Raw genomic sequence first — 15920 nt, 5'->3', positions numbered from 1 at the left:
TTAATAGCCGTTAAACTTATCATGCAAAAACAACGTAAATTAAAGATATACCATTCTTGATCTACCAAAAACAAAAGAAAAAAGTTACACGAACACATTACAGATTATTTTATGTAAGTTAAAAGACACTTTCGTATACAATGACAAAAAATTATACACATACATAATATTGGATTTTATACAGAGTATTTGATAGGATCTTACGGAGTATTAATTTTGAAAATAAAACAAAAACAAAAATTATTTGTCTACAACATCAAAACTTTGGTACTCCGTAGTTGTGATATTTTTTTTGGATAATAATTTAATTCGAGTTATTTAAAAATAACAAAATAAAAAAATAAAAAAAATCGTGTACGGGTTTTAAATCTAGTGCACTACAAAAAGAGGCAGGCTCTTCTACCCAACACAAGGGTTTTAGGTGCTTAAACCCTAAACCCCTAATCATCCTTCCAGTTTCTTTTTCATCAATTTATGTAATCTCCAAACACTAATTCTGCCTCTGTAATGGAAGACGCCGACGATGATTTCGGCGATTTATACGCCGATATCGAAGTTCCGGCGAGTTTGGCGATCAGTGGTGTATCAGACATTTCTCAATCGCACGCAAAGCAACATCAACAATATCAGCATAACAATGGGGTGGTGGGGGTGGATGAGAGGAGAGAGGATGATTCCGAACTTGGAGGAGGTGAAAAGGATCCCGATACGGGTAATAACGGGGTTAATGAGGTGGGAGGGGAAAATGCGAGTGACAGTAGTGATAGTGATAGCGATGATGATTTTGAGGTGGTTGTCAACGACGAGGATTTTGGGGCAAAAAATGGTGGTGGAGATGGAACGAGGTCTGGCGAGGAGGTGGCGGAGGATATGGAGGCTGAGTTGGTTGCTGAGGTTGCGGAGGGGAACTTACCGGGAAAGAATCAAATGCAGGGTGATGTCAATGGATTGGAGCAGAATGTTGGTGGTGGTGGTGGTGGTGTAGGGAGAGGAAATGTAGGGAAGAATGCCTGCAATTCGCAACACAAGGTAGTATTGATTAGTGAACTTCGATATATGAGATTGTGTATTCAAGTCATTTGGGTTGAACATGAATGCTAGTTTCTGATTTTAATACATAAGAGAAAATAATGTATTTCTGCATTTTGGGTTATATCTACAGAATATAAAATGCTAAATAATTTGATCATTGACCTTTTTGTATGTCACTGATTAAAAATCCGTAATTGACATAGCGCGCCGATCAGTTCATCTACAATTAGTACATAATACTCCCTCTCCATATTAGTTGAATCTTAAGTTTATGCACATATTTCTTGTTAATTATCACATTGATGATTGAAGCTGGTTAGTAAATTTTCAATGGTGTTAAGGTGACAAATAAAATAACATTGTACTCCATAGTGGCATTTTAAAGCGAGATAGATAACAATTAATACTTGATTTCAATTCCTGTGTTTGAACTAGTGTCATGAAAGTTAGATGTTTACTTGGCTTATATATGCTCATCTTTCATTGTGTTTAATTATTGATCTGTAGTTAGTTGTAGTTCATATCACTCAAGTGCTGTTGAATATGTGGACACTCAGTGTTAATCTCCTACATACTAGAAAGTAATGACAATGGTAGCTTAGAGCTTAGGTTTTTTCCCTCGTTTGTAGCCCATCTTCAGGTCATGGTAGTCCTATTTTCCTTTTCGATACAAATCTGTTCTTGGATTATAGGTATAGGTGATGAATTGAAAGATTTTATCAGCACTACATTTTGTTAGATGCCTCATTTTATATTCCTCTTTTCCTAATTCATGTTGTATTAGTTTTGTTTTGTACTGCCGAGTGTCGACGGCTGATCTGTGTGTTTGAAACTAATTTCATGTTTGGTCTTTCTTAGTATCTAAGAAAAAATAGCTCGGCCTTTGCTGGAAATCAACGAGCTACAAGCTCGTGGGAACTGAACAGAGAGGATGCTTGGTGTGGTCAACCTAGAATGTCAGGCGTTGTTCCGAATTTGGCTGGCAATGGACATTTCTCGCTTCCGTGGTATAGGTATGCGCTGATGGCATAATTTTATGAATATTCTTTGTTTTGCTGAACACAACAACTTGAACTGATGTGCCAAGAAATTGCAAAGTATTTCTATTTTTCGGTGGTGATTCATGAATGGTGATGTCTCTCTCTTTCTCTCTGGGTTGGGACTTGGGAGGATAACGCTATTTATATTCTCCATATTGTAAGTATTATGTGTTGCAGTGGGCTTCTGCCCCTGATACCACGTGCTCTTCCTATTAATTTCTCTTGATACTGCCTTTTCTGATACCTTGTAAGATGTATTAGTTTGTAAAAACATGTGGTCATACTTTTATTGTTTTCAGGACTATTGTCGATGTTGACATTGATACATTTGCCCAGAAGTCTTGGACACATCCTGGAGCTGATATAACAGACTACTTTAATTTCGGTTTTAATGAGGAAAGTTGGAGAAACTTTTGTTGGTCACTGGTGGGTATTCTTTTACAGATTTACATGTTAATTGTTACGTTGTATACTTGTATGTCGTTGAGATTAGCCAACACACATTCATCTAATTACGAATTATGCATTTCAGTACCCTTACTGTTTCCTGAATTCCTTCTTGTGCCAACAGGATTTTGTCTTGAAGGCCTTAATTTTGTTTTTGAATCACCCTTACTATTTCCTGAATTCATTCTTTTGCTAACAGGATTGTTGTCTGTGAAGCCTTAATTTTTTTTTTTTAAATGACTTCCTGAAGGAACCACTAACCTAAGTTTGTTTTGCAGGATCAATTACGCCGACAAACGCTCGGTCAGTCAAGGAGCCAAGTTGATGAGTGCTTGAAGCTGGTAGGTTTTATGATGATTTTTTTTAAAATTTTTATAATTAATAATTTTTATGGTAAGGTTTTATGATGATTTTGAACCACCTCTGAGCGAGATTGGTTTTTATCCTGCTTGTAAACAGGAAACAGAAGCTGGAGATACTAAGAAACTAGAGACTGAAGGATATGTTGATGCAGAGAACCCTGGTGGGCTCAGAAAAATAACTTCTCATGAGTCAGATTTTGCTACAAGGCAGTTCAAAAAGGTTTTTTTTCCTAAACTCCTAAATATACTTTACCCATATTGTTGTTTTTGTTACTGGGAAAATTGATGTTCATCTATATGCTTTTTACCCTGTACTATTTGTTTTGGAATATTGTTTCCCATCTTGTGCTTATCCATTGTTGGCTCACTCATATTCTTTGTGCAGCAAATTGGTCAAGCCATCTGTGTAAAAGATAGCAATATTGAGCGTCAGCCGTCTATGGGTACAAGGCATCCACGTTATCATGATTCTGACGTTGTTATACAGGTAAATGTTTTACATATATAACAATTAATTTCTCATTAGAGCATTTTAATTAAATTGTTTTTGGGTAGATAACTGTGCAAGATCCAGAAGAACCCTCTAGTTCTGGCAATAGGGAGACAGAGAATACTCTTGAAACTCAATGTGTAATGTCTGAAAAAGGCCATGGGATTGTTGAAGCTGAGGAATCTGATGGCTCCAAAGCATATGAAATGGGAAAAAATTCGGCGGAGGAAAACTTTCGAAGTTCGAGTTTGTCGTCTGATTACAAAAGGTTTTCATCTTATCTGACACTAAACATTCTTAAATTCTTCAACTATTGATAAGCTATTGTGTTGGCTCTCTTTAACGTATCTGTTTTTTCTACGAATTGCAAAATTTCATTCTTGTCTCACATTCCTCTTCACCAGGATCCATATCCCTGCACTGACTTTGATACTTATATTCTCGTGTTAAGCTTTGTTGTGTATCTATGCAACTTTCTCTTACTACAAAGGCAAATTTGCAAAAGACAACCTTTTATAACCACTTTTTTGCGAAAGACAACCTTTTATAATTTTTTTTGCGAAAACAGACCTTAAACTAAATTAAATTTGCGAAAGACAACCTAAATGGGTTTTCAGGCGTTGACCCAACATTTTCCGGCTTGACTTGTCCGGTTTTGCTACTTACACCCTCTTTCCCACTTAAAACTAACTTGGAGCCAAAAATCAAAAAAGAATCCCCAAAATTTATTGCTTATCTATGTTCTTCCTTCCCCCAAATTTTTTTGGCCCAATCTTCCACATACCTGAAACAAAAACAAAAATATTAAAGTAAAAACGAGTTTGGGAATTCAGATCTGAACTGGGAGGAGGGAGAACCACAATGAGAGTGATGCAATCACCAGGTTGAACAAAATGACTCAAAGCCCGAACAAGAGCTGCCTTTGGGATTTCCTTTGAAGCTTTCACAACAACCATTACCTTCTCAACACCTACAGATGAACTCTTTTCACTCTTCTCTCTTTTCTGTTGTTGCCCACTCATTTTCTCTCTCCTTAATTAAAAACCCCACTTCTCAGTTCTCTCTACTCAACAATATTCACTTCACTTGAAATAAACCCTTAATAATTTTGCAATTTCATGCAAAGATCTCCAAATGGGTACCCACAATTTTCAATCTATCACAAAACCCTCCAAATTTATTCACTATTTTGTAACAGTAACCCAAAATTTTCCAATTTTTCACCCCCAAAAGTTCAACCAATTTTTTTTTCTAGAATTAGTAAAATTAAGCAACCTGTCTTTTGTGTGAAATAGTGGAGATGTTTTGGGGAAGTTTTGACTATTTGCTGATGTTGGTTTCACAAGAACAGAAGCTTCAATGAAGAAAAATACAGACCATCATGAATATCTGTAATATCATTGAAAATGAACATGGTGCTGTTTATATCAGTACTTCCATTGAAAAATGACATATGCTTAGAGCCCAACGCCACTTTTTTCCAACAATTCACAAATTTGGGGAAAAAACCCTAACTTTTCTTCATCAAAATTAATGAACAAAACTTACCGAAATGTAGTTGTAGAGTGTCGAAAAACAGTTAATTGAGAAGCAATTGCAGTAATTTCATCCCAATTATTCAGCAGGAAGATTGGGCGAAAAGAAATTTGGGGAAGGAAGAACACAGAAGAGAAAGAAACTTTGGGGGATTTTTTTTGATTTTTGGCTCTAAGTTATTTTTAAAGTGGAAAAAGGGAGGGAAAGAGGGTGTAAATAGCAAAACCGGGCAAGTCAAGCCGGTAAATGTTGGGTCAACGCCTGAAAATCCATTTAGGTTGTCTTTCGCAAATTTAATTTAGTTTAAGGTCTGTTTTCGCAAAAAAAATTATAAAAGGTTGTCTTTCGCAAAAAAGTGGTTATAAAAGGTTGTTTTTCGCAAATTTGCCTACTACAAATCCAGTCTAAAGCATTTATGCCGTCATATGTGTCTGATCAGATCATACAAGTCTGCAGCAGTATCCAGTCATATGCTTCAGGATTCTAACGGCCCAGGAAAAGATCAGAACTCAGAGTTGGACATCCAACCTTCTGAAGAAGCAAATACTTCTTCTGGAGAAAATCTGAGAGCTAGCAAAACATTCAATAGCTCAATGGAGGATGTTGATAATGGTAGCAATACCGCTGACACAAACCCATGTGTGGCAGGAATAGACTTGTCATTTGATGATCATGGGTGCACTAGCCTTTCTCCATCTTATTCTAATAATGCCTGGCATGAGGCATCAAAAGAGGATGATCATTGTGATTCAAGGAGAAATCGAGATTTGAGAAGATCACCATTGGATTCCAAAAAGAAAAGCCACCAAGTGGAAAAAGTTGATTATCATCGCTCGAGGAACAAAAGGGATGATAAGAAAGTGAAAGAAAGTGGTGGTAGGTATCATATCAGAGTCAGAAATTCCACTGAAGAAGACCTGAAGCACAATGACCGGAGGGTTCGGAGAAATTTGTATTCGGAGAGCCACAGTGGTAAAGATAATGAAAACCGGATTGGCACTGCAGACCGTAAATACGGCGTGGTTCGCTCAAGGGCGGAGCATCGTAGAAGTGATGAATGGTGCCTTACCTCTGCTTCTGATGATGAATATTGGTGTAGTTATAGGGAGAATGAATCCTCCTTTGGCTGTTATGATAAAAGATTGACTGAAAACAGATTCCAAGAAAAAGGCAAAAGAAAATTTGATCGACGAGATCATTGGGGATCAAGAGGTGAAGTGGATTTGAATTCTCAAAGAGAGTGGGATGAAGAGCAATGGTTTTCTGACAGAAGAATGAGGAGAATGAGGAGAATGAGAGGTGTAATTGTTCAAAACGATTGGCATCTTCAGGAAAGAGAATGTTTAATCAGGGATGAAAAACCTTCTTTTCGTAACCAGCAGCACTTACTGTCAGAGTTTTCTTCTTCCCATGAATTTAATTTGTTTGAACAACAAAGGGAATATGACGAGCCCCACTTTGATGGAAAAAGTAAACATTACCGGTCATTACAATACAGATATTCTGATGGAACTGAGCACAATAGATATATGAGGTCCAGTCCCTTGGATGATAGGCAAAGCAAGTATTTAGATTCGGAGATTAGACATGAAAGACACAGATGGCATCCTGGAGTAGAAGTAGCAACATCTGGCAGAGAGGATGAATATTTTGAAAGTCCATTTGATGTGGATTATCCGCGATATCATGATGTTGATGAATGTAGGAATGGAAAAACTTCCACATCTACTCACGACTATCAAGATGAATTTCGTACTTATGGTGAAAGAAGACATCACCACATCCTCTGTAGAGATGATATGGATGATCCTCAAATGTATCAGAGATATGAAAGGCATAGTAGGTCTGTTTTGGCCGACAAGGGCACAGATAGTAGGCAGATTTATGATCACAGTGATTTTTACAATAGACAGGAAGCTGCCAAATATCTTGATGAGGATGACTATGTCGAGGAAAGGCAAAATGCTTTCCAGTCTAAGGGTTGTAGTGGGGCAGAAGATACACTTTTTGATGAACGTTTTGATGATGATCTTTGCGGTGTTAACATTGATTCTTTTGAAGTTATTCCAAGACATAAATGGCACGGGGTTATGCATAATAATGTGCCTGGTAGAATGACTATGCATTCACAGATGATGAAAGGTAGACTTGCAGTTGCAAGTGATGTAGGCGGTAAATATTATTCCAAGATGTCAACAAAAGGTAAACACGAGGAGAACGGGCTATGGGGCAGGAATTCGTTGGAAATGCACAATACTGTTAGGAAAAGAAAGGTAAAGTTGGGGAAACTATGGTTAATATTCTATATTGGTGTACTTGTACCGGTGATATCTCCCCTAAGTTTGGGGCGAATCATTTTTGTTAATGCATTTTGCATGCCTTTTTTCAATTGCTTTTTATCTTGTATTTTCTTCTTCATGATCTCTTTAAATGAAAAATTAAAGTGTGTTCATATTCTTGTTCCGTCTATGCTATGGTGGACTGGCGGCAGCACCACTGTAGAAGAAAATTGGAAAACAAATTCTATGCAAATAAATAAACTTGATTAAACTGTTGGAATCTAAAAAGACCTATATAGATTTCCGATTTCTTGTCTTCACCTATTGGTACCTGCCCGTTCTTGTCCATTGTCAAACATACCTGAAGACTCCCCCCGGTCCCCGGTTGCTCCATTGGAGTGAAGTCACTTTTTTAATTTTTGGTTGGGAGGAGTGGATGAGTGATAAAAGTAGTGGCACCAAATGTAGTGATCCCTATGATAGTAGTATGGGGCAAAGTCAAAGGTATCACCCAAAAAGGAAACCGAGGCAAACAATAAGGGACGGATTTTATTACAGTGTAGAAAGTTCAGAGTATTGTTTTCTTGGGCATGCGAACAGTGCAAGATTCTCAATTTTGAATGTATTGCCTTGTCGACGAAAGTGGAAACAAACTTTAGATACCATTTCTTCATTGATGAATATTAGTTAAAATTTTGTTCAAAGCTCTGTAACAAGGTTCTTTACTTTTTTTAAAAAATGAAAATAAATGAACTGCTTTTAATCAAGTGCTTATTGATATATTCTTTGTCACCAGTTTTGTTTTTCGCTTGGATTAACTACATTCCTTATTTTGTTTCTTATATTGATTATACTCCCAACTTTTAAATGTGTTCTTATTTGGAGTCTCAAAAGCAAACGACCAAGTGTTGCCTTTTGTTGTGCAAGTCAGTGCTTATATATTTGGGGAAACATTTTTTTTTTCCTGCTATTAGCATCTGTTACCTTCTTCTTTGTTATTTATTTGTTTCCCTATAGTCTTACGGTGTGTTTGCATATAAGGTCAGTTATAAATGTAGTTTTTCCCATTTGAAGCTTCTTGTAAACGTAGGAATGTAACTATTTGCAATATTCTGATGGCTGGATTTCTTGATAATCGTTTTGAACTCATGGTTCTTTGTAACATTGTTACATACTTACATTATGTAGTTGAGCTCTATTCTCTCATATCTCTACTTTTAACCTGAGTTGTGTCAGGGATAAGTTTGCTACCGTGGATGATTTGTTTAGATGCCTTAAGGTTGTTTTGAACTGTGGATTTTCATGTTCTCAATTTCCATGTAACTGGTTATTCAGGATTTCTTCCTGATTAGCCTGTGACAACTTCTTTTAGATTTATTTTCTGATGCTCAAGGATCTGTCTCTTAGTTCTGTTCCATCTAACCAAGTGCACACCCGTGTTAAAAATGTGCCCCTAGGCGCTGAGGGTTTTCTTGTATAGGCAAAGCAATTTCAATGAGGCACACAATTTTTAAGTGCACCTCACTTCAAGTTGCACACACCATTAGTGCACACACCAAAACAATCCATTCTTCATAGGTTCTTGACCGATGCTTTGATTGAGATTCTTTCACATGTTTTGTATTGCCAACGATTTCTCTGTGTCACCAGGACATTTCCATGGATGTTTGTTGTATTCATGCATGGACTAAGATAATATCTTCGGGTACTTTAGTGAATTGCACATGTTGAATTGGAGAATTTCTTTTTCTGAGCGTTTTTTCATGTGTTCTGTCACGGTTAATAGTGCCATTATTTTTTCTATCATCACAAGCATGGCTCAAAATATCGTTCTTGGATCTTAGTGTTGTGTTTTATGAGGTGAGTAATATCCACTTATATGGTGCTAATTGGACATGTTTCTGTATTTGCTTGTCCAATCTTTCTCATGTTTTGATGTTGCCCATAATTTCTTTGTCAACATGCATCAATTATTCTGTTTTGAAAATTTAGCACACAGCCCCCTCACCAATTCCTTCTATTTTGTGCACTGAGGACAAATTTAGGGTCTTAGTTGGATGAAATGGAACTTGGCAGACTTTTCTATAATATAAGAGTCCTCCAAAGGACCATTTAGAACTATGGACATCTCTTTAAGTGCACTATGCATTAGATTGTGCTATCTCACTATAGGTGAAATGCATTTGGAGTTCCCTCTTAGCTTTAGCTATACATTTTTTTTCTTCCAGTGATCAAATTATTAAATTTGGTTGTACGAATTAAAAGAACTACAGAGTATATAGTATTCAAGGTCAGGCATGTATAGGATTATTTTATCCTGAATGATATCTGACTTCCCTTCTGCTGATGTTTATCCCAGTATAAGAGAAGTATGTCTTTTTATGTTTCATTTAAAGCATAGTTCTTCTGTATTGACTTATGTTGGAGTGAAAACTTTATGCTTGTGACTTCACCAGTTAGTTATATACACCTGTAACCTTTTTTAGGTACTGAGGAGTACGTTACAACTTGCACACTCTCGAATTGACTAATACTTAGGTGGTTTTTGTGAAGACCTTAACCTAAATCATAGTTATAAGTTTATAACATACCAAGATAAGAATGCTGGCGAGTTAATAATCACAACTGTGGAAAAAGTACCTTGATTTAGGGAGATCTGGACATTTTTATGGCTAACGAGGAAAGTTTGAGGGGCCTTTGCGTAAGGCTTACTCATTCTTATAATTGAGGCTTTCAAAAAGAAACCACCGTGTAGGGTACTTCATATTTTCTAACGAGGAAGTGCTCTTTAGATGATAGTCAGATTAGTCACCCAAGTGTCTCTATGAAAATGTGGCTCAAAATTGGTAGTGTCTATGAAAATTGAAGTGTCAAGTTAGTGTTCCATATCTTTTTCGGAGCTGTCAAAGTTTCCAACACGGGTAAGTTACATAGACCATTAAGGTATTGTTCTCTTCATCTAAATTTCACTTATCTTATCTGAACATATAAGTCATGAACTTCTATTATCTGAACTTATTAGACAGAACATATCTATTTGAACTTATTAGATTTGAACTCATCTTATCCAAACTTATTATCCCTAAACCTATCTTATCCGAACTTATTAGCATTGAACTTATATTAACTTATTAGACTTGGAATAAGTGAAAATTAGGTGAGGAGAGCAGAGCCTCAATATCTTCCCTTTAGTTTGTATATAACTTCATGTATATTTGTATTTTCACCGATGGTTCAAGTTTTGTTTTAGATCTTCTGATTGACATGATACATTTTGACCCTAAAATCCTTTTTTTTTTAATGAAAAACTTGTGTACTTTCCCCCCTTGGAAATTTGACAGTGTAAGATAATTCACTAAACCAAACTCAATGTTACTGCAACTTGTTGCTCTGATGGTCTGATGATAGTGTATGGATTGCTTGTCTCTTGCTGTTATTAAGGCAGGGAACTTAGGTAACGTTTTGATTTTTAGCCTTTGTCTAAAATTGTGTCAAAGATGCAAGGATAATATCATGTTAATACGTGATGTGAACTGGTTTGAGTAAAGTTTTAACTGCATCTTTGATTTTAACTTTTCTATTGTGCTTTCTCGTTATCAGATTTATGAGCATAACACTAAATGTACCTTTGCAGTTCGTTTTATGTTGGTATAAACGTACAAGCTACTCAAATGTCATTTTTTCCATTGTTTTCTATCTTATAGTACCAACAGAAGTCTTCATTGCTTGCTAGGTCACTAGTCTGACTATGAAAGGTGGTGTTTGAAGTTTCCCTGCAGCATTTGCTGAAGTTTAATTGGATTTTCTTTTATACTCATGATAATTCCAATTGAATATTTATTGCTCGCTATTTCCTGTTTGATAAAAGTTGTTAATTTAGAGCAATAACTTCCTTCCCAATTAAGAACTTTGTTTAGTCTTGCTGTAGAATTGCTCAGGTGCATCTGGTTTTTACAACTTCATTACTGAGCTATTTGAGATTTCTGTGACCATGAATGTTTGATTATCTTGTCTTTTGTGATAGTGTTAGGATAAGTGTCATCAGAACTTTTCTTTAGTCTGCTTTATCGTGCTATGCTCATCAAAAAGTTGATGCATGCTTGCTCATTATTTGTCTGTATAAATGCAATGAAGTGAAGATCTGAAAAAGCTGGCGACGATGCTCCCTGCTATAAAAACTAGATTATTACTTGAAAATTTCCTTTTCTTAGACTTTTTGTATTGCTGGTTGTTAGAATAAGGGGGAAGTCACTGGGTCGAATGCTATCTCCATTTCATGCTTTATTTTCTAAAAATAGGAACTTTGTTGAGGATGATGGCTTTAGGATTCCTGTCAAATGCTGTCTCCATTTCATGCAATTTTATGCCAGATAGAAATGTGAAATTGAAGATTGCCTCTCATACTAGAGCTGTATGTAAGATTTAATCTGAAACGTATATACTGCTAGCAGTTTCTGCAACATGAGCGCATATCGTTGATGGTCCAAAAACTGAATGGAATCTATGAGTTGAAATCTCCTGTTTCTCAGCAGCTCAGTGGTAGAGAAAATTCATAATATACCTTGTAGTGATTCTTAAATACCTACCACGAAGACTATTCGTATAGGCCTTTCCCATATTTTGTACACAAATTGAATCTTGCATTTCTAACGTTTCATTACCAGGCTTCTTGAAGTGATATATGTAAAAGTAACTCTTCTTTGGAGTTTGGAACACTTTGGTATTAACTACTCTTGAAGGGTTTAGGTAGAAAAGAGCTATTAGAGTGGGAGAATCAGATAAAAAAGAGGATTTGTGTGCATATTTTTCTTAATACTTTTTTTATAATATTATGTGTTATTCGTAATTTAGCATTTCTATTTTGCAAGACTTTTGCTTCAATTTGCAAAGGGCCTGGAAGACTGTGGATCCTTATATATAAATGTAGTTTTTGTTTCTTTGGGGTTGGCCCTGCTTTCAGGTTTTAATTGTTTTTATTAATGCTGTACGGTGTTGAAATGATAATTGCTTTGTTAAATTAAGTAAGATGCCCATCCACATTCAGGAGGTGATTTGTTGACTTGAAATATGTTTCTGCTGGAGGTTCAGCTAATTTACAGTGTCTTCTGTAGGTTGATTTCCAAGAATCTTAGATCGCATTATGTTCTCATATTCTGTCTGTAGCTTCCTGTCAGTTATAATTCGAAAGGATTTGTTTGGTGTGAGATAATCGGCTACCTTGGTCTTAAATTTGTTTGTATGATTCCTTTGATTGGTTTTGTTGGTCATTGTCTCCTTGTAATTGTAATTATGCATGCATGTTCTTGCCACTGCGTCAAAGTGTCTGCTAATGGAGTTCCTAGCATGGAGGTTAGCCTTGTGATATTATAATATTTAGTAATGATGCTTGACATTTTATTGGTTAGGTAGTAGATGCCCTAGTTGGTATATGGTTTTTTCTCATTTGCTGATGAGGTTGAGCTGTAGCAAAGACGGTTGTGTAATGCTATTATCATTAGCAGCCGCACATATCTTTCATTCTTGGAAAACCCAGAATGTCTTGTCTTTTTATGTATTTATTCTTCCCTGTTGTTGGGCTGTGAAGATGCTTAACTTACTCCTTTTCCCCTATTTTGATATTTTCTCCCTCCTGTTGATTCCTCTTTGGGTTGGTTGTGGAGGGGGATGGCATGTTGAACCTTGTGGTGGTGGGATTTTATAAGTATCAGGTATGTATACTAAATTCAGGATATATGTCAAGAGGATAGCTAGCATAGATGGAAATCGAGATAATCTATTTCGGCCCCCCTCCCTTTTCAATTGGTAAGTGGTATACAGCAGCCTGTGTTTCTTATTTGTGGAGCAGTTATAGGGCTGGAAAGGTTGAGACTGGCAAGTGTCATGGAGATGGAGAAATTTACGTTGAAATAGGTTCACAGACAAGCTTTTATTGTCAAAGAATATGTTTGGATATTAGGCTAGTTGAAGTAGCTTTTAGTGTTTTTCACTGTCTAAATGTTTTTGCTGTTGCTTGCAGATTGGAAGTATAACTCATATGAGCTAGTCTTCCTCTGTCCTTCATTTTAAGATCAATCACCAGATGTGTTTTTCACCATCTGTTGCTAGCTGCTTCTTTTGCATTTTTATGATGCATGTTTTTAATAGCCCCATTCGACAGTGAAGGGGTAATACATACCTGATCTTGTGACATTTTTACCTTATGCTAAACCCTGCAGTCAACTGGAGTGTTTTCAAAAGCTGGAAGAAGTCTACCAAATGATGATGCTTGTGTACATGTTGCCGGGAGGTTCCAGAAGCAGTGCAAAAGGCAACAAGAAATATCTGAAGCTTTCCCTGAAAATAAGATGGAGAACAAAGCTGTAAATACTGAAGCATTGCCGGATAAGCTACCTTTCATAAACCACCAGGGCAATGCTGCTGATCTAGAAGACGGTCAAATACCAACAGAACAACCCAAAACTGAATTTGTCAAGGTAAAGAGAGACATTATGAATGAAACAATACCACATAGTCAGAAACTTAAGAGTCAGAATGGTGGATGTGCATATGATGAGAGTCGAATACTTGAGACGAAGGCAAAGATGGAGAAGAGAAGGGAGCGCTTTAAGGAGCCGTGTAAGGAACCCATGCTTGTGAAAGAGGATAAGGATTGTGATTCTAAACCTGAAGTTGATAAATTAGTTGAAACGACTGAATCCAAGGGACTAAGGCCCGCCAGAAAAAGAAAATGGGGTTGAAGACTTGAAGATGAGGTACTGATTTTCTCTCATACTTTACATGATAATATTAGCAGGACAATAAGAATAAGGTTATTCATTTGCAAGTCACAATTTCACATTGAACATATTCTTGTGTAAATTTTTGGCAGAAGTTGACAGAAAGGTTTTGATTTAGGTTTCTATTTAATAAATTTCATTAGTAATAAGTACTTGTTCTGCATCATTATTTCCTGATTACATCTTGATGGAGTTCAATTTTAGAAGCTGCTTCGTGATTTTGTTGGTGACATCAAGGCAAATGGATAAGCAATGGCAATTTATTCTGGTTCTTTTCACTTTAACTAAGTGAACGATTGATTAACTTTAACATAACTACACTAAGTTTTGCACAATCTAATCGTCGTGTATTAAAGGGGCTTGCTTAAATGTGTAGTATTTGTTTAATTAAACTCAAAGTGAATAAAGAGAAGTCAATTTATGTGAAGGAAACCAGACAGTTTAGTGAAGGGTTTTCATATTTGAAGTTTCTAAAGTCTGAACTTGTCATTTAGATGACCGATATCAGTTGCTTCACGGGCTGCTACCTGCTATGCAACACTAGGAGGGTAGGTAGATGGCTGTGTTTGTGTGTAAATATATCTGGCCACATGTGTTGTAAAATGTAAACTGATTGTCTGAGACCATCAAAGTCTCTCAATGTAGTGCTGCGCACAAAGACCATCAAGTCGATCTCTGAAGATTCTTTTGGTCAAGACTGTAAGTAGAGATGACAAAATTCATGCATCAGTTGACATATTTGAGACCGATACCAGGCAGAGGTAGGTAACTCTTTGGGAAATTTGGATGGAGCAACATTACAATGTAAACAATGTAATATATTCTGGTATGAGTTATGCTGGTATTACAGTGTACAAGCTGTTGTTTTCTTTGTTTTTGATCTTATAGTACCATCATGCGTAAGTCAAAATGTGGTTTATGTACCTGAGTGTACAATGCTCATTCACTGTGCATCCTGTTTTTAAATGAACATTTAGTTCAAATATAAAGAACATAGTAAATGAACATATAGTTCAAATCCAAAGAACATATATTAAAATATAAGTCTTTATTGTTTGCTCGAAATCCAGCTAAAGGTCATACTCCCTCCGTCCCGGAATACACGCACCGTTTTGATTGGACACGTTTGCCATTGCACAACTTTGACCATCAATATCTTTAACAATATATTATAAAAACTTATAAAATATTAATATTTGAGAATATATACTCCCTCCGTATTTTTTTAAAAGATACACTTGGTTGGGCACGGGTTTTAAGAAGAATAAAAGAAGTGGGGTTGGGGTAGATATTTTAATAAATAAGTACATTGGGGACCATTTGAACAAGTGGAGGGGGGGTGGGGTGGGTGTAGTTGTAAAATTATTTTTTAATTGGATGGTGGGTCATAAAGTGTAGTAGATATATTATTTAATTAGATGGTGGGGTTGATAAGTTACCAAAAATGGTAAGTGTATCTCTTAAAAAAATACGGCCGGAAAAGGCAAGTGTATCTCTTAAAAAAATACGGAGGGAGTATTAAGATGAAGCCAACAATATATTATATACTAACATTTGTTTCCATATAGTAGAAATAAAATAGAGTCAAAGTGACTTATGTGAATAATGCAAAAAGTCAAAACGATGCGAGTATTACGGGACAAATAGAGTATTCAATAACCAAACTACTCCCTTCATTCCTTTTTGTTCTTCCCATTTCTATTTCGGGCGTTCCTAAATGTTCTTCCCGTTTCTATTTTTGGACATGACTTTTTACCATAAATTTATCCACCATCCCTTATTTAATTCATTCACATTTCTTCATTCACCCACCCAACCCCACTTTTATGATATTTTATTACTTTATTAAAAATACCTTCTCTATCCTTCATTTCTCTATTACTTTCCTTCACTACTTTAGTACTTTCTCTTACACTCAATCATTACTCTTACACACAATCATTATAAGATTCCATTTT

At 36.1% G+C, this 15920-nt stretch overlaps 1 protein-coding gene across 1 annotated transcript; it reads left to right on the top strand.

The window, feature by feature from the left end:
- Positions 1 to 400: 400 nt before the first annotated feature.
- On the top strand, positions 401 to 14194 carry LOC110801496 (FIP1[V]-like protein). The gene is made up of 9 exons (XM_022006863.2): positions 401 to 1029; positions 1891 to 2045; positions 2372 to 2498; positions 2798 to 2860; positions 2979 to 3101; positions 3267 to 3368; positions 3437 to 3639; positions 5347 to 7180; positions 13402 to 14194. The coding sequence occupies exons 1-9, from the start codon at positions 508 to 510 to the stop codon at positions 13921 to 13923; spliced, it is 3651 nt and encodes a 1216-aa protein (XP_021862555.1). The 5' UTR covers positions 401 to 507; the 3' UTR covers positions 13924 to 14194.
- Positions 14195 to 15920: the final 1726 nt, after the last annotated feature.

This window comes from Spinacia oleracea, chromosome 3 (assembly GCF_020520425.1).
Source record: "Spinacia oleracea cultivar Varoflay chromosome 3, BTI_SOV_V1, whole genome shotgun sequence".
NCBI classification, from domain to species: domain Eukaryota; kingdom Viridiplantae; phylum Streptophyta; class Magnoliopsida; order Caryophyllales; family Amaranthaceae; genus Spinacia; species Spinacia oleracea.
The sequence above is the reverse complement of the archived record's forward strand: the minus strand, read 5'-3'. Positions and strand labels throughout refer to the sequence as shown.

Bases quoted from the DNA above. Each gene is read 5' to 3' on its own strand.
- LOC110801496 (XM_022006863.2), top strand. From the start codon at position 508: ATGGAAGACGCCGACGATGATTTCGGCGATTTATACGCCGATATCGAA. The intron at 3,102-3,266 runs GTTTTTTTTCCT...TTCTTTGTGCAG, and splicing joins CTACAAGGCAGTTCAAAAAG to CAAATTGGTCAAGCCATCTG. The intron at 7,181-13,401 runs GTAAAGTTGGGG...TAAACCCTGCAG, and splicing joins ATACTGTTAGGAAAAGAAAG to TCAACTGGAGTGTTTTCAAA.